This window comes from Mesoplodon mirus (assembly GCF_964341445.2).
Source record: "Mesoplodon mirus genome assembly, chromosome: 2".
NCBI classification, from domain to species: Eukaryota; Metazoa; Chordata; class Mammalia; order Artiodactyla; family Ziphiidae; genus Mesoplodon; species Mesoplodon mirus.
In genome coordinates, this window is record NC_138977.1 from 200,684,685 (window position 1) to 200,712,211 (window position 27,527).

Consider the following 27,527-nt stretch of genomic DNA (forward strand, 5'->3'; position numbering starts at 1 on the left):
TCTTTCTTTCTTCCTTACATTTTCCCCCTCTTGGGCCCTGGCAAGTCTTTTGAGAAAAGCAAATCTTAGAAACCAGACCAAAACCAAATTTTCAACAAGCTCAAAAATTTAGTTGTACCAATGCTGCATGACGCGGGGGTAGGGGACAAGATTGACAGCCCTTATTGTGGGAAGAGCTTGGTGGACCCAAAGATGGCTCTGCTCTGCCCTGGTCACACTGCTTCTAGGGGGCTGGTTTCAGTTTGGTGCCTGGTTTAAAAAAGGATGTCAAAAAGACTGCTTTTTGCAGAATCCAGAAATGACAATAATATCTTCACCAACAATATCAGCAGCAAGACCACCACTGTGTACCAAATGCTTATCTTGTGCCACATAGTGGACTAAACCATGATCTATTGTCTTATTTGATCTTTAAAACAATTCCTTTACAGATAACAAATCTGGGTTTATCGAGGTTAAGTAATAAGGCAGGTATTTGTTAATCTGTATAAATTTGCCCAGGAAAGGCAGGGAGGTGATGCCCCAGGGAACGTTGCACCTCCTCTGCTGATGGGGGCTCTGGACCACGGCCTTGGCTGCTGGGATGGAAGAAGCTGGATTACCATGGGACATTTGTGTGACACTTTCTGATCAAGAATGACAACCCAACTCACTTCAGAATAACATAGTGATGTGACAGGTATGGCTCGCTCATGGGAAGTAAGCGGTTGAATCTCCAGAGCTGGGAATGTAGGTCCCCAGATGGCCCTCAGCTACACCCACCTTGCACTCACCCTGACTGCTGTTTGCCTGACTCTGGCCGTTTTGACAGCCTGAGAGGCCATGCACTGCTCAGGCCAAGGCCCCTGTGGGTGACTTTGTGGGGCACTGGGGAATTGGGTCCTTTCTTATACAGTTTGCCCGAAATGTGCCAGCAGTAGACTGGGCCTCCCCAGGGCAGTCCTTCAATCAGCTGGTAGAGGGGGCCTGACAGTGAGGAGAGGATGCTTGTTGATCAGACGGACTGTTTGGAGCTGATGTTGTGAGATTACTGGGTACTCCAGACAAGTATATCCCAGCCGGTTATTACATATTACCTATTGTACTAATACACAGAAAAATGCAAACTATCGATATAAAACAAAACCAGTTCATTCAAGAAGCCATAGATGCAAGGTTAACTAGGACCCAGTGTAACTTGTACGTTTTTTCTAGAATAGTGGCTTGAGCCTTGAGGACTCGCCTGCCTCAAGCCATATCCTGGGAAGCTGACCCAATGGAGACTTAACATCTCAAGGGTGAATTCATCTTCCTGGGTCAGAGTTGGTTTGGGGTCACATGCTCCTGAGGTCCCTAAAGACCACGTGAGCTGCATTGCGTCCAGCGGCTCCCATGACACCTCCTCCTGGAAGGGAGTCTCCCATGAACCAAAGCTGTGCTCACCCCCCTCCCACTCCTCCGTCCCCCCATGGGACTTGCTGAGGCACCAGCCACAAAGCAGAGCAGGGACGCCTGAAGGGTGATGCTGGGGCCGTGGGTATCAGAATCACCTGGGATGATTATTAAGACAGATCCTGGACTCCCCTACATCAGTGCAGGAAGGGCCAGGTGCCTGGTCCAAGCAAGTGGCCCCCTGCCTCCACCGACCCCAGCCTGAGAGCCAATGGGCCAGATGGCGAGACTCCCAGCACGTGAAACTAGAATGAGGGATTAAGGATTTGAAAGGAAGTCATGGAAGTATGGACCCTGTCTGGGGGGCCGGGGCCCACATAGCTCAGAGGAAGCATCTATATGAGATGAGCTTCCGTGGGGTCAGTAGGCCTGGGAGGAGAGCAGCGAAGAATTTTAAAATTGAGAAACTGAACTTTGCCGATCCTTATTGGTCTCAAATACGGATGGGGAATTTAGAGGCATGGGTCTTACACAACCCACCATGGGAACTTGGAGAGATGCCTCCACTGGGACGTATCCCCAGGCCTCGTGGGGAGGAGGTGAGCTAACCCGAGGGTTGTGGCCAGAGAATTCTCAACGTGGGTGATGGCTTGTTCTCCTGGGAGTTCCCTCCCTCTCACCTCCCCACTTGTTTACCCTGCTCCCCTGTCTGCAAGCCTCTGCCAGCCCTCGATGCCCGCACAGGGTAGTGGGACCGAGGGTCACTCACCCGGATGGGCCCCACTTCCGCAGAGATACAGACCCCGGAGAGGGCAGCGGTAGCTGGAGTGCAGGGGCACAGGGCGGGCAAAGTACAGCTGGTCCAGGGTCATGGCGCAGTGGAATATATTCTGCAGGAGGCAGGGCCACAGTCGTTAACATAGGAGTGTTACGTTCTCCACCCCGTTCCCCTCCCCTGTTCTCCAAAGAAGGTTCTTCTCCTTCCAGGATGTTTTCTCGGGCTCTTGTGATGCAGAATGAGGAGGGGAAGAGAGAGAATAGGCACAAGTCCTAGGGCTGGGGGTGAAGTTTCCTAGAGGCATTTTTCAAGAAGGAAGAAGGGTAGGAAGCATCTTCAGAGGGCAAGGAAACTGAATGGGAAAGAAAAGGGAGATTTTAAAGATGTTGCTGTGGACTATGAATCCCCCTCACTCTGTTTGAAAAATAGAGGAAGTTGATTTATTTTGACTGCTGGCACGTGTTTCTTTGGCCAAGACACCCAGCTGAGCTTGTGCCCTGGGGTTCCAAGGTCACAGTAAATGGCAGATGGATACTGGGAGCTGAGCGCAGTTCTGCTCCACTGGCCTGGGTCAGACCAGCCGAGGAGGGAGGAGGTGTGGGGGAGGGGGAAGGGCACACCTGCGGGGCAGGTCTGGACAAGACCAACATCTGCTGGACATCACCGTGGGGATGACCTTCACCTGCCCCATCAACGTGTCCCAAACTGAGCTCATCCTCTTCCCTCGAGTCGGCTCCTGTCCAGTCTTCCCTGCCTCCGTGGATGGCGTCACCTCCCCCTCCTTGGCCTTCAGGTGGACCCTTTACGTCCCCTCCACCCGCCCTCTGCACGCACATTTATCAAGACTTCTCAATCCACCTGCCCAACCCTTCCGCCTCCTTTCCCTTCCCTTCCCACTGCCTGGCCTCTCTCACTCTCTATCCGGACCAGCGCTGTCCAGTAAAAATATAATGGGAGCCACACATGGAATTTTAGATTTTCCAGTAGCCACATTAACACTTAAAAGGAAACTGGTGAAATTAATGTTAATAATATATTTAATTTAACCCAATTAAATGATATATTTAATTTAACCCAATAGATCCAAACTATTATCATTTCAACACGTGGTTGGTATTAAAATTATTGATGAGACATGCTGCATTTTTCTGTACTCAGTCTTTGCAATCTGGGGTGCATTTTATACTCGAAGCACATCTCATTTTGGCCTGGCCACATTTAAGGGCTCAATAGCCACGCGAAGCTAGTCACTGCTGTATTTGATCTGGCCTCCTGACCCATCCCCCTGCCTCCAGGCTCAGTGAATTTTGTTTTTGTTTTGGTTTTGGTTTTGGTTTTGGTGTTACGCGGGCCTCTCACTGTTGTGGCCTCTCCCATTGCGGAGCGCAGGCTCAGCGGCCATGGCTCACGGGCCCAGCCGCTCCGCGGCATGTGGGATCTTCCCAGACCGGGGCACGAACCCGCGTCCCCTGCATCGGCAGGCGGACTCCCAACCACTGTGCCACCAGTGAGTTTTTGATAAGAGAAGTGTGAGCACATGCAGCCTGGGGGAGGGGAGGTCCCTCTGAAGAAAGGCAGATGGGAGGGGCCGACATGGACATCCAGGCAGAAGGGCCGCAGTCCCAGTCCCGGTGACCTGCTCAGCAGGTGCTGCCTCTCCTCACTCCTCGCTCACTGCCTAAACCTGACTGCGTCTCTTCCCCTCTCTGCTGTGGTCTCTGCCTCTGTCCTCTCTTCCTGCTGAAGGCTGGGTGTGGAGGGACAAGATAAAGGCGAGTGGGCATGCCAGGGAGTCGGGGTACAGGGAGAGTGTGACCAGAGACCCCAGGCCTGTACTCACCCCCCCAGGAAGCCCAAAGACTCTCTCCAAGTCAGGGGGTGTGAGGATGTCTCTGCCCACCACGGAGCTCTTGAAGCCGGGGGCGTAGGCCTCAATGCAATCACACACTGGGTGTCAAACACAGGGAAAAGAGATGGTGTTAGGAGAAAGAGGTGTTACGACTGTACAGCTCGGCATATTTACTAAATTCATTAAACTCTACACCTAAAATGGATATTTTTTCATATGCAAATTATACCTCAATAAGCAAAAAAACAGTCCACAGGCAAATAAACAATTCATTACAGAGGCCTATAGGTGTCAGGCTAGTAGAGCCTCCCACTCTTTCCCACCTTTTTACTCCAACCCTAAACATTTGTCTCCCCTTGAACATGCAAAAATTTCTTCACCTCATTGCTCTGCTCAAGTTATTTCTTTTGCTTGGAATGCACTTTGCTGCCTGGTCGACTCCTATTCATCCTTTAAAACCCAGCTCAAATGTCCCTTCCTTTGGAAAGCTCTCCTGTCTCTCTGGCTCACAGCTTCCTCCTTTGGTTCCCACGGTCCGTTGTACTGTAAGATTGGTTTGTTAGTCTCCCCCGCTGGACCATGAGCAACCTGAGGGCAGGAACTATGTCTTTTTGGCTTTCTTCGCCCAGGGCCCGACCCCAGCAGTTACTCACTGTGTTGATTTAGGTTTCCCTGGGTACTCCTCTCTCCCTGGCACAGAACTTGCAGGTGTTAATCCTGAGTGGGGCAGTCAGGAGGAGAGGCCATTCGGGACGCTCGGCCAGCTGTCACTGTGGAGCCAGGGCAGTCTAGCCCTCCTTACCTCTGTCTGCGTGAGCGTTTCTCTCCTGCTCATCCCAGGTCTTGCCTGCAGCCAGTGTGTAGGGTGTGTACTGAGTGAAGAGGGAGATGACGTGGCAGCCGGGGGGAGCCAGCGTGGGGTCCAGCGAGGAAGGGATGCAGAGCTCAATCATAGGTCTGCGTGTGACACGGGGAGGAGAGAGGGTGGGGCCTGAAGAGCAGCACCTGCCCGAGGGAAGGGGCTGGGGAGCCACTCTGAGATGACGGGACAAAATGAAGGCTTAAGATGGGAAGATGCTGGGGCCGGGCCTATGATCTCTGTAAGGTCATGGTGGCGTTTGCCTGCACGGGCTCGGTGACCACCAGGACAGTCCAGACCACCCACGGGGAGCTCTCTCATCTCCAGGCCCCTGTCCCCGGCCAGACCGGCAGGCTCCAGGCTCTCTGGTCCCTCCCAGGCCAGGGTGGTGAATGAGCAGCGGTCTCTGCCATCCCACCACACCTCCTGTGCTCTAACCAGGGGCTCAAGTGTCTCCAGGGCCCCCACCTGTGGGAAGGCAGGCCATCCATGGCGTCTTCAAAAGCCTGATGGAGAAGGAGGGTGTTCTCACAGTTGAGGTGGATGGAGCACTGGTGATGGGGCAGCGGCTGGCCCCTGGGAGCATTGGGGGCCGCCAGGAAGTCAGGCAGCCTGTCGACAGCCACTGAGGGACCAAAGAGGAGGGTGAGGGCCCAAAGGCCTGTGTCCTCAGCCCCCCAGAGTCCTCTATCTCTACCCATCCCCTGCTCACCCGCATGGTGGACTGGAAGGAAAAGGTATGAAAAAGTGTTTCACCTTCAAACTGGGGGGCAGGCTGGGGGGCGGGGGATAGAGATGATGATGCAGGTCAGTCTTTCCCATACATGGAGATTTCTCACTCAGATAACCTCAAAAGAAACAGCTCTACGATCTGGTGTGCCTCTTACCATTGATCTTGGTAACAGGCGACTGGGTGTCCAGCTGGGAGATTCTCTCCACGAACTCCTCAGGAAGCCACTCCTGAAAGAAGAAGGTTCTACCCTGGGGGTGGCCAAGGCCCCAAGGGGGCTGCTTTACTCCTTTGCTCAGACTGGTCACTCAACCTGTACTGCTGGAGACCCTCTCCTTCTCTCAGAGCTCGGCCAAACCACTTCCTCTGTGAAGCCCTCCTGGACCCCTCCAGCTCAGTGCTAACCACTTCTTCCTTTGCAGTCTGCCAGCGTCCTGGCTGTAAATGGCCCACACCAGCTCCTGCTACGGATATGGCCTGTGGGCTGCAGCGTCTTTCACCTCTGGTCTGTAAGCTCCTGGAAGTCTTGATGATCTCAAAATTGTCTCAAGATGCTTTTGAACTGATGTTTGCTGAATTTGATTAGTGGAATCACTCAGAAAAAGTGGTGCCTTGTCCCCAAGAATAGTCCCCAAATCGCTGGGAGCTCCATGCTCATACACGTATTATCATATGTTTGGGGGAGAGGGAAGGTGTGATCAATTGCAAAAACTGTCCCAAGTCCCCAACCCTCCTTGTACGCACACCCCTTTTTATTGCCCTTCCACTGTGACTGAGCTTGGCCATGAGACAAAGCTAATGTCAGCAAATAGGATGCAAACAGAAGCACTTGCGTGATTGAGTTTGCTCTGTTTTGCCTTTTGCCAGATCTGGACTACCATGCCGGGGGGTGAGAGATACACAGAGCAGAGCTGAGTCATCCTGGCCATTCCGACAGAGACCGCTGGATTAGCCCCGGCCATCAGCAGGGCCCACTAGTGACCCGCAGCTGCTGGAGGAGCGCATGAGTGAGCCCAGATCACTTGAACTCAGCCAAGATCAACTAACTGATTTCTACCGCTCTGTGCACTAAATCCGTATTTCTTGTTATATGCCCAGAAGCTGTGTGGTTGTTATGCAACATTCATGCGGCAACAGATCACTGACACAAACAGTGGAATCAGAGCTGGTTAGAGGGGGAGAAATCAGGATACTAGGAAAGCTGTAGAAGTAACCCTGGGTTGAAAGTCAGACCTGAGTTCTAGCTCTGGCTCTGCCCATTGCTAACTGCCTGGCCTCTGTCACCTCATGTCCCCGGACCTTTCCCCTCACCTGTGAGGCTTCTTCGCTCTTTGCTCCCTGCCCGTTAGGTAAGGAGAGAAGACAGATTTCCCCACATGCGGAGGGACTTGGCCCTCGCATCTCCCACCCTGATGCAGCCCTGGTCCCCTTGACCCCTCCACATTCCAACCCCAGGCAGACATCTCACCTCCACCCCCAGCCTCACCTGTGGCGTCAGCTTCAGGAAGGTGATCTGCGGCGACGCGTTGGACAGCACCACTTTGCTCCTTACCTCCGAGCCGTCTTGCAGCACGACTCCTTGAACGCGCCCTCCACTGCTCACCTGCACCTTGGCCACTGTCTAAAGCCACAGGAAGGAGCCCCCAGGGTCCCCGGGCAGGGAAATGCAGGTTGAGTCTCGGGGAATTTCCGCTGGCCATGCTGCTCCTAGGCACTCACAGCCTCGTCAACCCCGGCCCCGATTCTCTGCAGCTCCTGGTGAGGCGTTAGCCCACCCCTCCAATGCAAAGGCTCAGCCCAAATGCGGGATAGTGGCTGTGAATTCAAAGGGGTTAGGCAGAAGAACTGGGGCCTTGTTCACAGCAGTACAGGCTGCAGAGCCCGAGCTCCTCGAGTCTGAGCCTGGCCTTGTCCGTCAGTAAAATGAGGGACCCTCCAAATCTGAGACTTTGTTCTAATCTAAGATCCTTGCCAAAAATTGGGGTGGGGTAAAGGGGCTGTTCACCTTTTCAGTGAAGATACTTGCTCCGTGTGCGGTGGCTGAGCTTGCGATGGCGTTGGAGAGGGCACCCATGCCGCCCTGGACGTAGCCCCAGGCCCCCCGCATCCCCTCCAGACCCCCCATCACGTGATGGAGTAACACATACCTGAGGACAGATCATCAGAATCAGTGGCTGGAGGTGGGGTTTAATCTCCTCAGAGTTCTAGGTGCAGAGAGTCCTTGCCATCCTGTATCTTCAGCCCCTCCCTGCCCCCATCCAGCCCTGTCCGACTATCCTTTAAATGAGCTCGAGACTCTTGCAAGAGCCCTTCGCTTCCCATTCTGCATCCTCTCCCCCTGTAAACGTCTGGGGGCAGAGCTTTGGTTCCAACAATGTGGTAGCGATGCCCAAACCTGCCTCTCCAGCTCTCTCCTGAGTGCCAGCCTGTATGCCCAGCTACCCACAGATGTCTCCACTGGCATGGCTTTGGGCAGGTATCTTGAACCCATCCCCTTGTCCCCATTCCCCAACCTGTTTCTCCATCAGTCTTCTCCATCCCAGTGAATGGCACCTTTAGTTTCCAACAGAAAACTGGGTGTCAGTCTTGCCTCTTACTAGGCCCTCACCACCTACATTGTCGAGTGCCTCCCAAAGAACTTTCCAAGGCCCCACTCCCTGCTGCTTCCTCCCTGGTCCAGGCCACCCTCTTCTCTTTCTTAAGTTGCTGCAGTAATGTCCTCCTAATTGGACCCACTTCTCCCACTCGTTCTTCCCTGTAGACCTTTCTCCACGTAGAACCTAGAGCCCAGTCTCAAAACTCAGCTATGCTCCTGTCACTCAGCTCTTTTCAAGCCTTCACTGGCTTGTCGGTGCTCTGAGGGTGATGGCCAGTCTCCAAAACCGGCCTTCAGGGCTCCTGCCTGCTCGTCAGCCTCGTCCCTCCCTACACACCCCCGCCCCAGACACCCCGCACTCCTATTAAGCCAAACCTCTCAGTGCCTTGAATAGATCATATAATCCACTTGCAGCTCCTACATTTGCACATGGTGTTCCAGAATCTAGAAGCCCCTTCCTCCCTCTTCTTTTATTTGGCTAATTCCTCCTGTCCTTAGAGTCTCGGATGAAACATCTCTTTCTCATGGGGGGCTTCTCTGAGCCTGGACCACGTTGTCCCACTATCACAGTGCCCACAGCTCTCTAGTCCACTCCTTGCTCTGTGTCTACCTCCCCCATTAGGATTTCAACCCCATTCACTACCGTGTCCCCGGACCTAGTCCCCAGGCAAGTGCTCCATCGATATTTATTGAAAGAATTAATGAAAAAACAAATGACTTAAAGGCCCATTTCACAAACTGGGCAGTAGCTAAGCCTCCTGAACACCCACAGAGAAAAGGACCAGAGGCCCCAGTTGGGAAATCCAAATTGGCTGGTTGATCTTGGCCAAGATGTTGCAACTGCTGCCAACTCCCACTTTTCCATGGCCCTGGGGAATTTGGGGCTGGCTTAGTGTGTGTTGAAAAACCACTTCCAAAGTGTGCTCTTATCCCTTGAGAGATAAGCCACACTGACAGCTTCTAGCTGCATCTTCTGGTGCACTGGAAATGGTCCAAGACTTGGCAGCATCCTCTATCCCAACACACACACACACACACACACAAAACACACATACAAAACACACAAACACACAACCCCTACACCCCTCCATTCCTGCTCCTACAGGGGCTCATTAAATCATACCTCAACTACACACTTCACTGTGTCTGACTGCCCCCTCTCGGATGAGACTGTCAACACCCCCCCCACCCCCACCCCACTCACAAGGGGAAAGGCAGCTTCCCATCCATGTGAAGGTATCTGTGTGTGTGCGGGTCCTGGAAGCCAGGGAAAGGATCTGCGGGAGAGGGACAGGCAACGGGGCTTTGTGGGAAGGGAAGAGATGATAGATAGGTAGATAGGTAGATAGGTAGATAGATAGATAGATAGATAGGTATGTAGATAGGTAGGTAGACAGGTAGATAGATAGATGATAGGGAAGAAGATGTTCATGTTGAGATATCACAGGCAGCAGGACAGAGGTGTTTCTACTGAAGCAGTAGGGAGTAGTGGCGAAGAAGGAAAACCTGGGGTGGGGTTGGGGGAGGTCAGACAACTTGGGCTGGAAATCAGCTCTGCCACTTACTAGCTGTGTGACTTTGGGAGGGATACTTCCCTTCTCTGAACCACGGCTCTCAGGTGTTGCTTTGAGGCTTAAGTGAATCCTGTGTGAAGTGCTTGGCTCCTGCCTGGCTCACTGGCTGAGCTCAAGGAACAGTAGTTATCGCTCTCGTGGGGGAATCGGCTCCACTCCTGCTGCCCCACCTCACCTGCCACACTCACCCACTCCCCGGAATGTAGGGACTTGTCATGGCTCCAATCACAGCATCCGTTGCTAGAGTAGCTTTTAGAGGCTCAGACTCAAACCACTGATTCAGCACCTGGGACAGCAAGACAGCCAGGAGAAGGGCTTACCTCGGGAGCAGAGGCCCCCTCACTGCAAGGTCCAGCCTGAGGCTGGGGAGCCCCTCACCTTGACAGCTGGAGCTGTGAGGACCTGGTAATACTGGGGCAGCTGGGCTCCCAGGATGCGACCTAAAGGAGGAGATCCATAAAATGTGAATCGAGACAGGCAAGAAGGGAGCACTCTGATCCATAATGTCTCTGCACCAGTTTCTTCACCTGTAAAATGGGAGTACAAAATATTCTGTACCCTTACGAGCTATTGTGAGGATTAAACGAGGTATGTAGAGCATTTCTAAAGCATTTCCACAGGCACTTAATACATTTTACCTGTTAGAATTATTTTGGGGCAATTTTTAATTTGTATCTTATTCCCCTACTTTGAGTTCTGTACGGCCGTGCCCTGGGAGGCGGCAGCTTGGCTAACCCATTCCTCTGATACTGATTCAAGCTAATCTCTGAGAGTGACTGGGCACTAGGACCTTGAGGCAGAGGTCATGAACCCCAGGCATTGTAGCCCCAGTGCCCAGCTTGGTGCCTGGCACGTAGCAGATGCTCAATAAATAGTTACTACATGAATGTTTATTGTATGACGCTCCTTGGACTGGTAATCTGGGAGGCGATGTTTACTTTTGGCGTCTGTGGTAGATTCTACTGGCTCTGACCCTTCACCCCTCCCCGTGTCCACACACTTTGCCATGTAACTCTGCACCGCTTCCCTCCCTAGCTGAGTTGACCGCCCTGCCCCTTGATTCTGAGCTCAAATGATTTGCTTGGCCAGTGGAATGTTTACTGATGTGATGCAGTCAGAGGCTTGAAACTGGCCTGCACATTGGGGCTTGCCCTCTGTGCTTCTGTCACTGACATAAGAAGGCCACGCCTGGACTAACCTGTGGCTTCCAAGAAGAGGATTAGAGATGCCTGGAGCAGAGCTGCCCCAGCCACAGACACACGCATGAGACCAGACCAGATCAGCTCAGCCCAGCTGGGACCAGCTGAGCCATGCAGACACTTGAGAAATAAATGTTTATTTTTATATGCCACTGGAATTTTGTAGTCTGTTATGCAGCAATTTTGTGACCACAGCTAACCGATGCAGTACTTTTCTAGAATATAGAAGCTAAACTGGTTTTTGTACCCTAGAGGAGTGGTAGAAAATAATAGCAGGCTTGGTGAAAAGAAACTTCCATTCTCATACCCACGGCAGACATCACTAATTCATCACAGAGTTTTTTCTTGCTGAGCCCAATAATCTAGCATCTTTCTTGTATGGGGGCATCTCTTCAAACTCTCTTGGCCCCATCTCTTATTCCAGCCATGCCTATGGTGACGAGCTCCGTGCAGGCTCTGGTCAGCTTCACACAGTGCAACCTGACAGCATCCCACCTCAGACCTGAAGATGCGCCTCTTCATTTCTTCCCTGGGACTTCTCTGGCACCATGACAGGACACCCACGGGAACCCACTTGGCACCCATGGATGCACAACCCAGAAGTTAATGCCTCATGTGGGAGTTAACACCCCAGGGGGCAACCTCTGACCCCTGGGGGACAGAACCCAATGGGTAAATGTTTCCCCTTTCTTCTCCTGGGCATGTCCTCATGTGCATTTCCTAAGGCTTCTCAGAGGGAAGGACCTCATCAGCCACAGTGGTGGCCAGCTCAGTAATGCACCCTGGTATCGACTCTCCCTCTTTCCCGTCTCCCCGCCTTTCCCTGGGATCCCCCTTCAAAATGAACTACTTGTGCATAAGCCTTTGGCTCAGGCTCTATGTTTAGAGCACGCCGTCCTAAAACTTTGTCACTTAAAGTGCTCCAGGTGGGGGCTTCCCTGGTGGCGCAGTGGTTGAGAGTCTGCCTGCCGATGCAGGGGATGCGGGTTCGTGCCCCGAACCGGGAGGATCCCACATGCCACGGAGCGGCTAGGCAAAAAAAAAAAAAAAAAGTGCTCCAGGTGGCCCCTATTAATCGATGGCAGGTGGCAGGCTGCCTTGGAGGTTCAGGCTTACGTCCAATTGAGGAGAAAATGGGCTCAATCACATGAAGGTGCTCATCATGCCCAGATGCCTGCCCTTGGACTTACCCGCCTGCAACAAGGGCTTGAGGGTGGAGAGTGACTTGAGCCTCTGCAGCAGGGAGCCCCGCTGGAAGGCCTCCATGTCCACCGGGGCTGAGTCCAGCAGAGGGTCAATGGCTAACGCCAAGCGATTCATGAAGGCCTCATATTTGGGAAAGGCCTGGAACAGAGCTCCGAGTCAAGGCCCCATTGCCTAGAATCCCACAAAGACACTGTCCCCAGGCCTGGCCCTCCAGCTGCCCCCCAGCTGAGGCTCGATTCCTCAGGCCTCACGCCCAGTGTGGCTCAGCCTGGCTGTGCTGAGTTACTCCCAGTTCTAGGTCTGTGTGCTGATGTCAATACTAGGGGAGGTCAGAGAGAGCCTGGATAGTAGGAGGGCCACCATGTAGTGGCAGGGGCAAGGGGGTTGATGCAGGCCAAGACCAGTCATCAGCCACGGAAACCTCAAGTATCCTAGGAAGTGGTCTCTGTGATAAACCAAAAACCACTTAAAAGTTTCTCCTCTCTGTCCTGTCTTTCTATATCTTACTGATAAAAGTAAGATCTCTCTGCCTGTATTCCAGCATGTTGACTGTTCCTTCCTGGGCTGCAAATCTCTTGCATCCTCTTGTCATCAGCAGGGACAGAAACTTGCATCCCTTCATCCCACAACCTCCCGCAACAGAATCCATTTCGACAGCCTGGTTATGACCCCCACAGCCCCCTCCCTGGATGGGCGACAGGAGCAAGGATGGGCACCCGTGCTACCCGAGGCCCTATCTTAATTCTCAGCTGAGAGCTTTTAATTTTTGGTTCATCTAGACTCATGGATATACCCATGGAACTTTAACAACTGTTACACAAAGAAAAGCTCTGTGTTGAAGTACATTGGAGAATCTTGATTAAAATGAAGGTAAACAGCTTTCTCTGCAGTAGGTCTTTAATGCGACAACGTGCAAAGACAAAACCAGAATTCAGCTCCTTACTTTCCACAGTGGGATGTGGCCTCTGCCTCCCGCTCCTGTGGTCCCCAGCACACAGGGCCACGGCCACACATGGCCAAGGCCACTGCTCTCTAAGCCCAGGGACCTGGCCTTGTCCTGAATCCTCTCCAGTGCATCTGAGACAAGCAGGACTTGGAGCAGAGGGTGTAGGCAGTGGACCCCAACTCACTGCGCAAAAGAATCACTTGAAAAGCACTTTTTTTTGGTTGACTTGATCATCAGCCAGTGTTTGGAAACCACTGGCTGAAGAGAGATGCTGTGTCTGTGGTTTTCTTGGTTTTACCCAATACTAGATGAACACAACAAAAAACAACACACATGGATTGGTTAACCCAGGTTCTTCTTATAAAAACGTCTCCACCAAGATATGAGTTAATGCTATGCCTTCAGCTTGTATCTAGGCTTGGTACAAAAAATGGCCATTCAAGGAATCTTTTTATATCTGTAAAACCAATCACACTAGGCCCGTTACATTCAACGACTCATCTATACAAAGCTACCCAGCAAATTCCTCACAGTGCAATCCTAGGAAAAGAAATGTGCCTCCTCCATCTGATGTGTGTACTCCCCTTCACCAGACCTGCTCACCACCATGGACACATTCTTACCTTGGGCTGCCAGGGGATGATGCCAAAATAAATGAATATGTATTACGATGCTCTTGTCCTAAATTCCTGACCCCGTGTGTTCTATCCTTAACTGTCTCTATCTCCCCTTCTTCTTTTTGGCCTTCATGTGTTTTAATATTGATGACCACCTGGAATCCTGTATGAAAGCAGGAGAGGTAGAAAGCACATAGAACAGAAGGACATACCAGTGGACTCCTTTTTGAAATTCAGGTGGAGGCCACCTGAACAGTGGCCTCAGGCTGAACACACACAGGTTTGAGGGTCTCCAGTGTTCACTGGTCTTAACCAACTGTCCTCCACCCCTTCTCTTTGCAGTGCCTGAGATCAAAGGCTGGCACAGACTGGAGCCCTCCTAGGGCGGATGAAGTGGCCTGTCCACACCCTTGTGGCCTTTGACAAGCTGCTCTAGGACAACTCCAACCAAGCCCATTTTTTTTCAAGAGCAGCCACCAGGCTGAGATGGAGGAGATCAGTCTCTGGTCACCTTCCCTACCTGGGCGTCCTTCCGTGAGAACTGGGCGATCTGCTTCTGGTTTTCTGCCATGTCTGTGCCCAGCAGAAGGGACCTGGGCACCTTGTCCGTTGTGCCCTCTTCCAGCATAGGTGTGAATGAGTGGGGGTTTCGAAGATGAAGCCTCAGCCCGTGTTTCTGCAGAACACAGACAGCACAGGTAACATTTGAAGGGATCTGCCCATGACCCTTCTCTGATTGTGTCTGTGTGACCACTTAGGTACCTGCATGCAGGTTCCCAAGGCCTGTGGTCCTGGTTCCTTTTTTTTTTTTTTTTTTTTTCGGTACGCGGGCCTCTCACTGTTGTGGCCTCTCCCCTTGCGGAGCACAGGCTCCGGACGCACAGGCTCAGTGGCCATGGCTCATGGGCCCAGCCGCTCCGTGGCATGTGGGATCCTCCCGGACTGGGGCACGAACCCACGTCCCCTGCATCGGCAGGCGGACTCTCAACCACTGTACCACCAGGGAAGCCCTCCTGGTTCCTATTTTTGATACAAGTGTATAAAAAGCCCACTTGCCCAGGCACCCTATGGCAGACCATACCATACCACGCCATGCTACTCAGTGCCAGGGACTGTACTAGGGTTTACAATGGTTACATCACAACAGCTCTGTAAGTATATCATCCTCATTGTACAAATGCAACAGTAGAGGCTCAGAGAAGTGAAATAACTTGTCCAGCGTCACATGGGGAGGTGGATCCTGGTTTTGAAACCACACCCCTGTGACTCCAAAGCCCTGGCTCTCAGTGTTAGTCTTTAAATGCCCCCATTTCAGAAATAATAATTAAAACTGAGAAAGACACAATAAAGCCACGGTGATGTGAAAATCCATATTTACAAGGTGGATAAATCGTTCACATCAGAAACAACTTATTTACTTTGCAGACTCATGTACTCCAGGGTCACTTTAAATGGAAGTTCCCTTGATGCACTGAAAATATGATTTGATTTACAAATATTTGACTTGCACACAGAACTTTCCAAGAGTACATTTACTTCTTCAGAGAAGGTGGAGATAAAACAAAAAGGGCCTGTGCTACCTCCACAAATAAGACTTACTGCTCCCGCTAGAGACTTCTTTTTTCTTAAACCACTTTATTGAAGTATAATTGACATACAAAGAGCTGTATGTATTTAATGTGTGCAACTTGACGAATTTGGCGTTTAGAGACTTCTTTCCCCAGATACTTGGTCTGCTCCCTCACCTCTTTGAGGTCTTTGCTCAACAGTCACCTGAGTAGCAAGTTCCCCACCCCCATCCCCTGCCCCCGAAATGAGATCTGTGAGCAGAAATTTTAGGAAAACACGAGGAAACCAACAGAGATCTTTCCAATAATTACAGCAGAAGTTTCCCCAAGCCACAGGTGTTCCAGATGGCAGGATCTCCACGGTTGAGCATTCTGTGGAGGTGAGTCTGGGCGTTGGTAGGGGCAGGCTGGGAGACCCGCAGGACCCTTTCTAACACTAAGATGGGGAATGCCTTTGATTCCAAACTGGAGGAACTTCCAGCTTGGTTCCTCTTGATACAGTGAACTCTTTCCCACCCAGGTGGTGTCCCTAGTTCCTCTGTGTCTCTCACCCTTGGCATCCCATCCATCACCAAGTCTCACAGCTCAGCCTCCAGACCTGGTCCCCATGTCCCCGCCCTGACTCAGCCTGAGCCACCACCCTGTGACCATGGCTACTTCCACCACAATCCACACCATCTAGCCAGTGGTATGACCTTTCATAAAGTCATAAATCCCATCACTCCACTTCTCGATTTAACACCTCTGCTGCCTGCCTCCTGCGCTCAGGATAAAGCGCAGGCCCTTGCTTACAGCGCGCGAGGCCCTGTCTCCTCTGGCCCCTGCCCCACTCTCACGCCACCTGCTGCCTCTCCGCCGGGCACTGTCTGCTCCGGCCACACGACCTTCCTTCCCCTTGGGCCTGTCCACCTTCACTTCCTTCTGACTGCAACGCTTTCTGCTCAGATGTCCACAGGGCTGGCGACTTCTTGGCATTCGAATGCTAGCTCAAACATCACCCCTTCAGGGAGGTTTTCCTGGTCACCAGTCCAGGCTGGACCTCCAGTTCCTCACTGTCACATTGCTTTATTTTCCTTTCTTTAGGTGGCACTTACCTCTCCCTGAAGTCCTCTCACTAAGAGCAGAAGCCTTGCCCCCTTCCCTCGCCGCTGTCTCCCCACAGGCCTCTCCCAGGGCCTGGCACAGGGCAGGTGCTCAGAAGCATTTGCTGAATGAATGAATCAATAACCTCCCCTCACCGAAAACCCAAGAGGATCCCAAGGGCTGTTTCAAGTCTCAATAATTGAACAGGATTAATTTATTTATCTGATTCCAGGACTTTCTCTCATAAAGGGAGCTGTTGTTATTCTTGATGGTTTTGATGATGTGGTGTCAGAATAAGAAGGGGCTGTTAAACCACCATTATATCATCCCCATTAGATTTGCTCAGATCACGCAGTTTCCCTCTTGTAAAAAACAAACGTGGGCTTCCCTGGTGGCGCAGTGGTTGAGAGTCCGCCTGCTGATGCAGGGGACACAGGTTCGTGCCCTGGTCCGGGAAGATCCCACATCCCACATGCCGTGGAGCGGCTGGGCCCGTGAGCCATGGCTGCTGAGCCTGCGCGTCCAGAGCCTGTGCTCTGCAACGGGAGAGGCCACAGCACTGAGAGGCCTGCGTACCGCAAAAAAAAAAAAAAAAAGAAAAAAATCGCATCTGATTTACCCATGGGATTTCTCAGCATGTACAGCCGTCCTGGCTGGAAATTGCTGGGAAGGGACAAGCCGTGCATTAGGGGCCAGAGAAATGGGAGATTTAAGGGGTGCAGTTCTCAGAGTTGCGCTCTGGGGTCCTCCTGCTTCAGAATCATTGGCTCCTGGGCCACCATAGTCCCACAGAATCACCCGTAGGTCCTCTGAGCAAGAACCACTTTCCCACCAGTTGCCCAGATTTTTCTGAGGGACCTGAAAGTTTGACAGCCCTGCCTTGGAGAGATTTCCGAGGAGAGCAGGAGCAGAGGGATGGGGTTGGGAGCCAGAAGGTGAGTGCAGGTGGGAGGGAGGACAAGGGGGTGCCACTTGAATGAGGTCAAGGCTGGTCCAGGGAGAGTTGGGGAAGGCAGCTGCTGGCTGATACAGGATGAAAGACACCACCTCCCCTCTGCCACATACACCCAGGGCAAAAGCTCTGCCCTCCTTGTCTGGATACCACGACTCACTGTGGGGCCACTGTAAAAGCAAGCTTACTATCCAGGTGCATGGAACTGGGAGATGATCTCATCGACAGCTGGGGAAACTGAGACTTGGAAAACAGGCCCAGTGAGGCCCCAAGCAGGTTGGCAGAGTCATCCTCTGGCTCAAGTAGAGCTCAGTCTAATCGGGTACAGGCCCACAGTGGGAAGGTCTGATAGGAAGTAGCAGGCCACAGGTCCCTCTGGAGCCTCAGTTTTCTCAACTGTCAAATGGGCCTAATATTGGGTTGGCCAAAAAGTCCGCTCGGATTTTTCCGTAACATCTTATGGAAAAATCGAATGAACTTTTTGGCCAACCCAATAATATTAGCTGACAGTTGTTGAGCACTGACCGTGCCCCGTGCACTGTACTAATGATTAGCAAACACCAACCACTACAATAGCCTTATGAGGCAGGTACTATTACATCTCCATCTTACAGATGAGGAAGATGAGGCACCACCAGGCTAAGTCATACAGCTGGTAACAGCAGAGCAGGGATTCAACACCGACCAGTTAGGTTCCGGAGTCTGCAATCTCAGTCCCGTGCTCTACCGAGGCCGGAGCTGCTGGAAGAGCTTATGTCTGTGACCTGGTCCACTGTCATCGGCAAAGTGCCTGGAGGGGCACGAGGCTGAGCTGGGTGGCTATCAAAGTGCCCACGGTGGCGGCACCTCACAGAACGAGGAGGAGTCAGTTAGACCTGGCTCAAGTTCTTGGTCACTTCCTAGTGTGTGAACTTAACCCCCCTGAATATCGGTTCCCTCATCATAACATGGGGACACTACTTGCTCTTGTCTCACAGACGAGGACAAATTGACAAGAGCATGAAAGCTCGTAGCCCAAGATGTAACACTGGTAAAATAAATGCTCTTTATTATTGTTTTGGAAACAGAATATTCCTAGAAAGAGGAATAGTTGCCCTCCTATAGGTATCTTCTGAGCTGTCAACGTCCTGTTAAAATAAGGTACCCCACACTCCAGATGGGATTAGTTCTGTGCATCATGCAGCAGGACTGCTTCCCCCCTTGATCTGAGTACCGTTCTCCTATTAATGTAGCCCAAGATCAGAGATCAAAGGATATAGTCAATTCACTTGGGAGCTGCTAGTTAAAGGAACCCTATCAGAATACCATTTTCAAATGAGTAACTTTTTTAAAAAAATAAAGAGAATGGACTTCCCTGGTGGCGCAGTGGTTAAGAATCCGCCTGCCAATGCAGGGGACATGGGTTTGAGCCCTGGTCCGGGAAGATCCCACACGCCGCGGGGCAACTAAGCCCTTGCACCACAACTACTAAGCCTGCGCTCTAGAGCCCGCGAGCCACAACTACTGAAGCCCGCGTGCCTAGAGCCCCGTGCTCTGCAATAAGAGAAGCCACTGCAATGAGAAGCCCGTGCACTGCAACAAAGAGTAGCTCCCGCTCGCCTCAACCAGAGAAAGCCTGCTCGCAGCAACGAAAACCCAATGCAGCCAAAAAAATAAATTAAAAGAAATCCCAGGAAATTATTTAAAAAAGAAAAAATAATAAAGAGAATATGTAAAATTTTCTGTTCTGTGATCCTCAGCTTTCATAAGTTAGATTTTTCAAAAGGAGGGTCTACCCCCACCCCTCCCCTCACCCTTGCCACTCTGCATAATTGGTGTGTCTGAAAATTGCCTTCACCTATCGTCTGGTTTGGACTGAAGTCCACAGACCCATTCCCAGGCCTTGGCAGGGTTTCATCCAGTCCTGGCTGGTGACAGGTGTGTGCTCTCTCTCTGTGTCTCTCTTCGGGGCTCAAAGAATAATTTATTTAATGGGTGTCAGTGGATTCATGTCTTATTAATTTAAAATTTAGGGCAAAGTTGGTGCTGAAGTGCCATCAATGTCATATACAGATGGCACAGGGGACCTTTCTCCAAGTGGTGGGCGACAGGGGCACCGAGCAGGTAAGCTAAGTGGGGTCCCGGAACGCATGACCAAGTTTGTCAAAGAGGCAGTGAGGGGGTGAAGGAATCTGAAGGGGCGCGGGGCAAGACTGTGGACCAAGGTGAGGCTAAGAGGAGTCGACAGAGGCAGACTGTGAGTTCTCAGGATGCCCTCAGAATGGCCCAGGAGCCCAGAGAGGTGAAAGTCCCCGAGTCCGACTTCCTGCTCAAGCTGCCAAGGACGGTGACAGGCTCTCATGTGTAATGAGGGCAGAAACCAGCTCAGGTCCTAAGGCAGCTTCGCAAACTCAGATGCCCAAGGGTCCTAGCAGGTTTCCTATGGGGGCTGGACAGACCCCGGGAAGTGATGTGACAAAGCAGAGCTGGGACCGAATCCACGTAAAGGGCCAGCCGGTACAGCATGTAGGAACATGGGCCTGATGTTGACAAAGCTTGTTCTTCGAGAGGTTTGATTTGCGTATGAAATTTCCTGATCTTTAAGACACTGGGTGGGCCAAAGCCCATTTGTGGGCAGGCACTACGGAGACCATGGGAGATAGACACACCCTCGGAGGGAAGAATAGCAACTGCCCACTTCCCCAGCCCCCAAGCCATGGAGCAGGTGGACACACACAAACACACACAAACACACATGCTCTACCTTCAGCTCCAGTTCGGTGTAAATCTGCGGTCGTAGCAGGCTGAGGAGGTAGGATGCTCGGGAGAACTTAAACCCTGAAAATGAATCGGATGAAGACAGTAACCAGGGGTCACCAGTGGTCACCCCCCACGCCCCTCACCCACCTCTTTGGCTCACCTGGGATTATTTCCTCTGTGACAGCTGCACCCCCGATCACGTGGCGTCTCTCGAAGACTGCCGTGTTCACCCCCAGTCTCTGCAGGTATGCCGCCTGGGGCGGGGCACACAGGGCCCTCCCTTTACCCCTGGGGGCTGACCCACACTCTCAGGGTCCTCACCACAGGGCTGGCTCAAGCTGTTCCTGTCTCTGATATGCCCTTCCCCCTGCCACCCGTAAATTTTCACCCCCCTCAGGTGTTCTCTAAGACCTGACATGATTGGTCCTGCCCCTCCACTTCCCAGCCCGAGGTGACCTTCCCTCCTGCAAGGTCCGGTGCCTCTGTGGACTCTTGTCCATCTCCTGGGGAGGTGGGGTGGCAAGCCTCGCTCTCCTCACTGGCCTGAGGCAGGCAGCACGGTGAGCTTGCCTGGTGAGTGCTGAGCCAGACCGCCCAGGTTCCACTCCCCTTTCTCTTTTCTGCTGGGGTGGCTTCAGTACCTAATCCATCCAGCCTCAGTCTCCTCATGTGCAAAAATGGGGCTGATGATAATAACACCCACTTTGACTGCTTCATGGGGTCACTGTGAGAATTCTCTGAGCTGGTCCCTAGAAGGGGCTTACACGGGGTCCCTGGCACATGGGACGTGTTCAATCAATGAAGCCATGATTATAGCACAGCCTTATTTTGGGAACAAATGATGCGGGGGTGGGATTAACTTTTCTCTAGCACTTAGTGGAAAATCAATAAATATTTGTTGAACCGAACTAGTCCTGAGTCTACAGACCTAAAATGCTGGTCCTCACACCACTACAGCTACCACCCCCAAGGTGACAACAGGGATGGTGTAGCTCTGAAGGCAGACTTTTTAAAAAGTTTGCTTGGCGACTACAATGCGCCAGACACCGTGCAAGCATCATCTCATATAATCCACCCTAGAAGTAGGCACCGTGATTCTCCCCATTTCACGGAGGAGGAAACCGAGGCTCAGTGAGGCTAATAGCTCAGGATCACAGAACTGATGAGTAGAGGTGTCAGGAACTGAACCCAGACGGTCTGGACAGAGGTGTCAGGAACTGAACCTGGGCGGTCTGGACCCAGAATCTACACTCCTGACACATCCTAACGAGAAAGGAGAAAAGAGCAGCCCAACGTGACATTCACAAGGTGGCCTGGCCCTCAGAGGTAAGCCCCGTTTCTCCCACTAGACTTGGACAATCTCACAATGATGACCGCAGACAGGGATAATCTACACCACGACAAAATGGGACGGAGCAAAAGCCCACTTCGCAACTGTGTCTAAGCACAACAGAGACAGGGTCTACGGGGCCACCACCAAGTACCAAATGCCCCTCTCTCGGCCAAGATGAGTGACGCTACGTGTGCACGTGACTGTTCTCCTCACCCTAGTCTCCCCTCCCCGCACACACGGTTACTGAGATGCCTGCTCACAGGGCTGCCCCCACTCTGACAGGATCCAATCTAGAGCCAACCCCTACTTCCTTAGGCTCTCCCCAAATCAGCCAACCGAAGTGCGTGTCCTAGAGTAAGTTCCTCCTATACCTCTTATCCTAGGACGCCCCACGGCATCCCCGTGCTCACCACTTGTGTAAGGCTTTGTGAGCCGGGTCCTTGGGGCACATCATCTATTCCCTTCACCTCAATTCGGTGAGGGTGGGCATTTTAATTCTCATTTTACCATGGCTCAGAGAGATAAACTGACTCACCTTAACCTTCGCAAATGGAAAGTGCAGAGCTGGGGACAAACGCACGTTGGTATTAATACAAAATCAATGTTTTAAATTACTGATCAGTTGAGTTAAATAATGTCCCCTGTGAAATGTTCAAGTAAAATGGCTATGTCAGGGAAAGTCTTAAGATTTAACACAGGTCTCCTGGCTCTCCATGTTGCTGAGCCCCCTGCATTGATATTCTAGAGCAGCCGCTGCTTCAGGAAGATGCTCCATGTTAGGCTCGTGGCCTGAACCCCTCTAGCACACACTGTGGCCTCCTAGGGGTACATGGACTCCGGTCTGAGAAGCACAGCCTTAGGGTAACCCTGGCCTGGCTCAGCTTGGGACCCAGAAGCCACCTGTGCTGGGGCAGGGCCCTGCTTCCTCTGCTAGGTCGGCTTCCTTGCTGTCTCCAGGGCACACTTTGGACCATGTATAGCTGCTGTGTTCCTCAGGTTGGTACCTGGCCTAAACCTAGCTGGGGAACATGGGGTCTGTACACAAGGACAGCCCACAATCTGGAGTCAAAGGCCCCCCAGCCCCAGTTACCTGACCCCACAAGCTCCAACCTGCCTCCTAGGCTATGCCCATTACACACTTTCCCAGCTATTTATCACCTCGCTTTTGAAAGGTCATGGGGGAAACCTATGAGCATTAAGGAGAGGAGAACAAGGGAGCCCCTGATATCCTCCTTAGCTACTGCAGATGTCCATTCGAGCCAGCCGCTGGTCAGCACCAGGGCGCGAGGACTAGCCGGCCTTTCCTTCTCCCCCTCAGCCTTCATCCTGCTGGCTTCCTTACACTCCTGCTGAGGACCACACGCCCAGGGACCAATGAAGCGGGGCAGATTGGGAGGGACTTACAGCCACCAGCCCGTTGTGTCCTGCAACGAGGAGGAGGAGGGGGGAGGAAAGTGACAGTGGTCAGCGGGCAGACAGACACATTCCTTGAGGAGTGTGGCCACCCACCCCTGTCCCCATGCCCATGAAGATCCTGGAGAGGTAGCAGAACTTGGGGGACCCCCTCACCTGTACCTCGATGATGGAACAGCATCTAGCTCAATGCTGTAAGACACCAGTCTTTGGGGAGTCAGAAAACCCTGGCTCTTGCCCTGAACTGAAAAAAGTCCTGTCACCCTGGCTTAGCCAGTGGCTCATGCTGGAGTGGGGACAAGGAGAAATCCACAGTCATTAGGCGAAAACTATCCCACGAAGCCTCGCATTGCTGGGCTTCTGGCACTTGGGGATGAGCGGGGGACTGTCAGAGGTAGTGTGACAGTTGACTTATCAGGGAAGAGAGGTAGGCGAGGCTGTACGATGATGCCGGGCGTCCCTGGCTGGCATGGGATCACCAGCCGTCCAGGTGAGTGCTGGTCCTGTGGACATTGGCTGCCAGGCATGGCTTGTTGTGCCCAAGTGTGGCTCACAACAGTGCCCCAGAAGGGGCGTCTTCGTCAATTCCCAGTGTTTCCCAAATAAAACAGGAACAGCTCAAAATGAATGAAACACATATGGCTTTGACGTGCGCTAGAGTAGCTCAGCGTGCTTCAGGGGCGCCAGCTGACTGGGCAGATTTGTCTATTATAAAGTTTCTTTCCAAAAATTTTAGGCAGGCTGCCCCTGGGGTAGGAGCCCTGAAACTTGGCTTGGGATCCCATGTTCCACACCAAACCCACTGCTAGCAAGTGCCTCTCCAGCTCTGAGAAGCTTCAGGATCACATGAGAACTTGGGTAAACACCGATTCCCTAACCCCTCCCCAGAATCTACTCAGCAGTTTGGGGGCGTGGACCAGGATGCACTTCACAGAAGCTCCCTGGTCATTCTGATGCAGGTGGTCTCAGACCCACAGGCCGAGCACATGGGGCCCTGGGGTTGGGGCCTCCCCTTTCCTTAGTCTCAGAATAAAATGCAGCAGCTGGAGAAGTCCTCGATGGGCAGAGAACAGGCCCTGGTTGCTTTCAGGGAAGGGGGCCAGGCCTCCCCTGGGACACATGGCACATGCTTCTCTTTGGTGGTGGGAAGTCACTCTGAGTCTTCAAAGATGACAGAAGATAACTATGTTCTCTGAGCAGCAACCTGAACCCAGCGTTGACTCTAATAAACGGCTCAGCCATTAAACTGACAAACATCCACAAATAGGAGGCAGCAATGACCCACATGATGGATTTCTCATGGCTGAGTTGGTTTTGTTTTACATTTTCCACATAGAGACCTGCCAGAATTTTCGAGGTCATTGAGCCAATTTATCATCCATTAAAGGAATCTCCGAAACGGAGTTTTTTAAACCTCTTTGACCATGATCTGAGGAAGAAATGCATTTTACTCTGTGACCTGACACCACCCCCCCCAACACACAAATAAATGTATTTCACAGAAACAAAAGTTTCAGGAACTAATATTAAATCATCATGTGATAAGCATGTGATGATCTACTTGATTATATTTCATTAAAAAATGCTGATTGATATAGTACTATTTTTAATATGTTTTTGATAATTTTCTTAAGAAAGTTTCAAAAATATGATGGAAGGGAATCATGAATGGATGGATTGCAACCTGAAATTTGGAAAGCCCTGCTCTCAAATACATATGACAAATTAAAGGCAGACTGTCCTGGGCTCATCCTGGCTTCTGCTGTCTTCCCCACGTGTAAAAACAGAGGGCCTGCCGGACCTGCAGTGTTGAAGGGAGGATAACCAGTAATGCACGTGAAGCACCTGTCCCTTAGCAGACAATAAAAGGTAGCTGCCTTTTAATCAGTGCTGATCATAAATCTTGGAAAACTAATAAAAGCTTCCAGGCAACAAGGTCCAGTTCAGTCATCACATGTAAGCCCACAAATGCACAAACCAACCTCAAAGGGCAAAGGTCGAGGATCCAACAGCCCAAGTTCCTCTGCCCTCCCCCACTCCCCCACCCCCAGTCCTGGCTGAGCCTTCCTGCAGCTCCTGGTGACCTCTCCTTTCCCCCTGAAGGAGTCTTAAGCTGTGGGCTGGGCTCAGCTGATCTCCAGGCCAGACTGCAGGGTTCCTCATGCAGCAGGCACGGGGGAGCTCTGGAGACAAGCTGCTCTGAACGTGGGTTCTTGAATGTGTGGGCTGCAGATGCCTCCACCAGATCCATTCCAAGTGTTGGTTAGATGTGCTGACTTCCTCAGAATCCTAATCACCAGGTAGGGGGCCCAGGAACTGCATTTTAACTAGTTCCTTGGGTCATTCTTAGGCAAAGTCAGTCAAATGACTAAATCAGGGTCCTCTTTAAGGTGGCTCCCAGGTCCCCAGTGTGGCTTCAGGGAGCAGAGATAATCTTTATCTTAGAAGATGCCACTGTATTCCTCACTCAGGCTGGAAATGCCTTCAAACCAGCAATTAGAGAAGCAACGTCAAAGAAAAACTCAGGCCTGAGACTCACACACTTGTGGCAATTCACCCAGGTATCTGGGGACCTACGACCAACCCTCTCTGCCAAGAGACAGCAGGGCTGGGCTGTCACCAAGGGCAGGAAAGGTGGGAGGCACTTCCAACTCCTGAGCCCAGTCAGTGGGGGCTGGAGCAGGAGTCCCCCAGCCCTGGAAGTTGGTGAGACAGTTGTCAAACGCAGCCCCTGGTAAAAAATTAAATTACATCAACTTACAATGAAATAATTATATGAAAAACAAAGGTAATAAATACTCAAAGCTTGTCACTTCCTAAATGTTTCACATTGCTTTAACGGTTGGCTATGCTTTCACGGTTATTTACCTCTATAGACCCATAGAGGGGCCATGCTACATGATGATCCTTGGCTGCATCTCTCTCCCAAATTCACCTTTGGTGACATCATATTGGTACTTTGAAAAAGGCCACAGTGGGAGTACTCACACTATGGAAATCTGCAAACATTACACACCAGGGCTTGAGTTATTATGTTTTTGGTTGTTAGACTTAAGAAAGCGATGGAGAACCTGCTAATAATGTAGATTAAACTTGTGTTTGTAGCTGTTACATTGTGAAATGGTGCAAAAAATTGAGGAACTGTTCTTCCAGTGTTCGAAAAACATTATCTGATTGAGCAAAGTCATTCCCGTCGTTGAGGAAGGCATGAAGTTCAGACATAAATCTTTGTTTCACTTTCTTTCTGCTGTTTAAATAAAAATATCAAACAACATTCTTTTCAGAACTATTTTCATTTGTCAAATTGCAACCACAGGTTGGTTACTGAGTTTGGCAGAAGTCACAGGTACTTGGTAAGAATGGATTGGCTACCTGGAATTTAGAGTATTGTTTTTTTTTGCGGTACGCGGGCCTCTCACCATTGTGGCCTCTCCCGTTGCGGAGCACAGGCTCCGGACGCGCAGGCTCAGCGGCCATGGCTCACGGGCCCAGCCGCTCCGCGGCATGTGGGATCTTCCCGGACCAAGGGCACGAACCAGTGTCCCCTGCATCGGCAGGTGGACTCTCAACCACTGCGCCACCAGGGAAGCCCAGTATTGTATTTTTTATCTGCAAAACTGTGTGCTACACTTTTTACTTCCGTATTTATAATAAACTTATGTATGGATATATATGCACACATTTTCCCTGGAGAGGTGACTAGTAAACATTTGCCAGCACATGACTGCTCTTTGTAGGGGTAAAAATGAAGAAATGCCCGAACAGGGACACAGCTTTAAAGCTGTGTGATGAGCACGTCCTTCCAGGCCTGTCATGGTCGCCCTGTATAAACCCAGTTGGAAATAATGTCAGAAGCTGAAACTGGGGCTGTGTGTGAGTGTGAGTGGGAGGCCCCGAGGAAAGGCAGCCTGGTCCTGGATCGCAGCCTCACACACTCGCGGTGGAATCAGGTGCCCTGATTCCTGGGGCTCAGCAAAGCATAGCAGGGTCACAGCAGCAGGTCTCCTACGTGCCCAGGCAGGGCAGGCAACAGGGGCTGTCACCCTCTGTGCATAGGCAGGAGGATCTCTGGGACTCATTTCTATTTTTTCCTAACTCCCCTTTATGGAGCAACTGCAGTGTCCTTGGTTGGGGGCGGGGTGTCTCAGTGGTCAGGTGGTGGTGACCAGAACTCAGGGCACGTGGGGCGGTTGGATTTCACACTTCTTGTCCCAGGGCTCTTTCCTTCCAAACCTTACATACCATATGCCTTCCAAGAGTATGGTGGCAACTAGTTAATTTCACAGGAGATACGTGGAAACCCCTGAATTCACCTAGTCCTCCCTGGTCATTCTAGATGGGAAGACTCAAGCCCAGAGAGGGCAAGAATCTGCCCCAGGCCACACAGTGAGTCGACAGCAAAGCCAACCCCAGAACCCCGGCATCTGCTCGCAGACAGGTGGGCTTTCCACACCAGCAACTGCTCTCATCCCAACTCCTGGCCAGCTTGTGCCAGAGTAGAGGGACGCCAGGGGCTTCTGAGCAGGGCTGCCCTTCAGCCCCTCGGCTCCGGCCCAGCCCACTTTACCTGCTCCTATTACCACTGCATCGTACTCCGGCTTCAGACGTCCCCTGGCATCGGAGTGAGCTCGTCTCCAAGCGGGGCGGGGAAAGGCGCCCACGGCCCTGCGGAGCCCTCGGCCACTTGCAGCCATTTCTGCCCCGGGCTAGGCCA

General features: G+C 51.8%; 1 protein-coding gene across 2 annotated transcripts; it reads right to left on the reverse strand.

Annotated features, from left to right (window-relative positions):
• PYROXD2 (pyridine nucleotide-disulphide oxidoreductase domain 2) lies at positions 1–27,527 on the reverse strand. 2 transcript variants are annotated; one of them, XM_082639313.1, is made up of 16 exons: positions 27,381–27,527; positions 22,805–22,824; positions 20,228–20,321; positions 20,072–20,145; positions 14,246–14,401; positions 12,147–12,300; positions 10,136–10,197; positions 9,946–10,043; positions 7,593–7,734; positions 7,074–7,208; positions 5,745–5,817; positions 5,326–5,482; positions 4,801–4,955; positions 3,990–4,096; positions 2,141–2,261; positions 1–249 (listed from the first exon to the last, which is right to left on the reverse strand). In XM_082639313.1, exons 1-16 carry the CDS (start codon positions 27,505–27,507, stop codon positions 224–226), a joined length of 1,701 nt encoding a protein of 566 aa, XP_082495439.1. In that variant the 5' UTR covers positions 27,508–27,527; the 3' UTR covers positions 1–223. The 2 variants fall into 2 exon arrangements, with proteins under 2 accessions (XP_082495439.1, XP_082495438.1); XM_082639312.1 differs by lacking the exon at positions 1–249 and adding an exon at positions 1,233–1,384.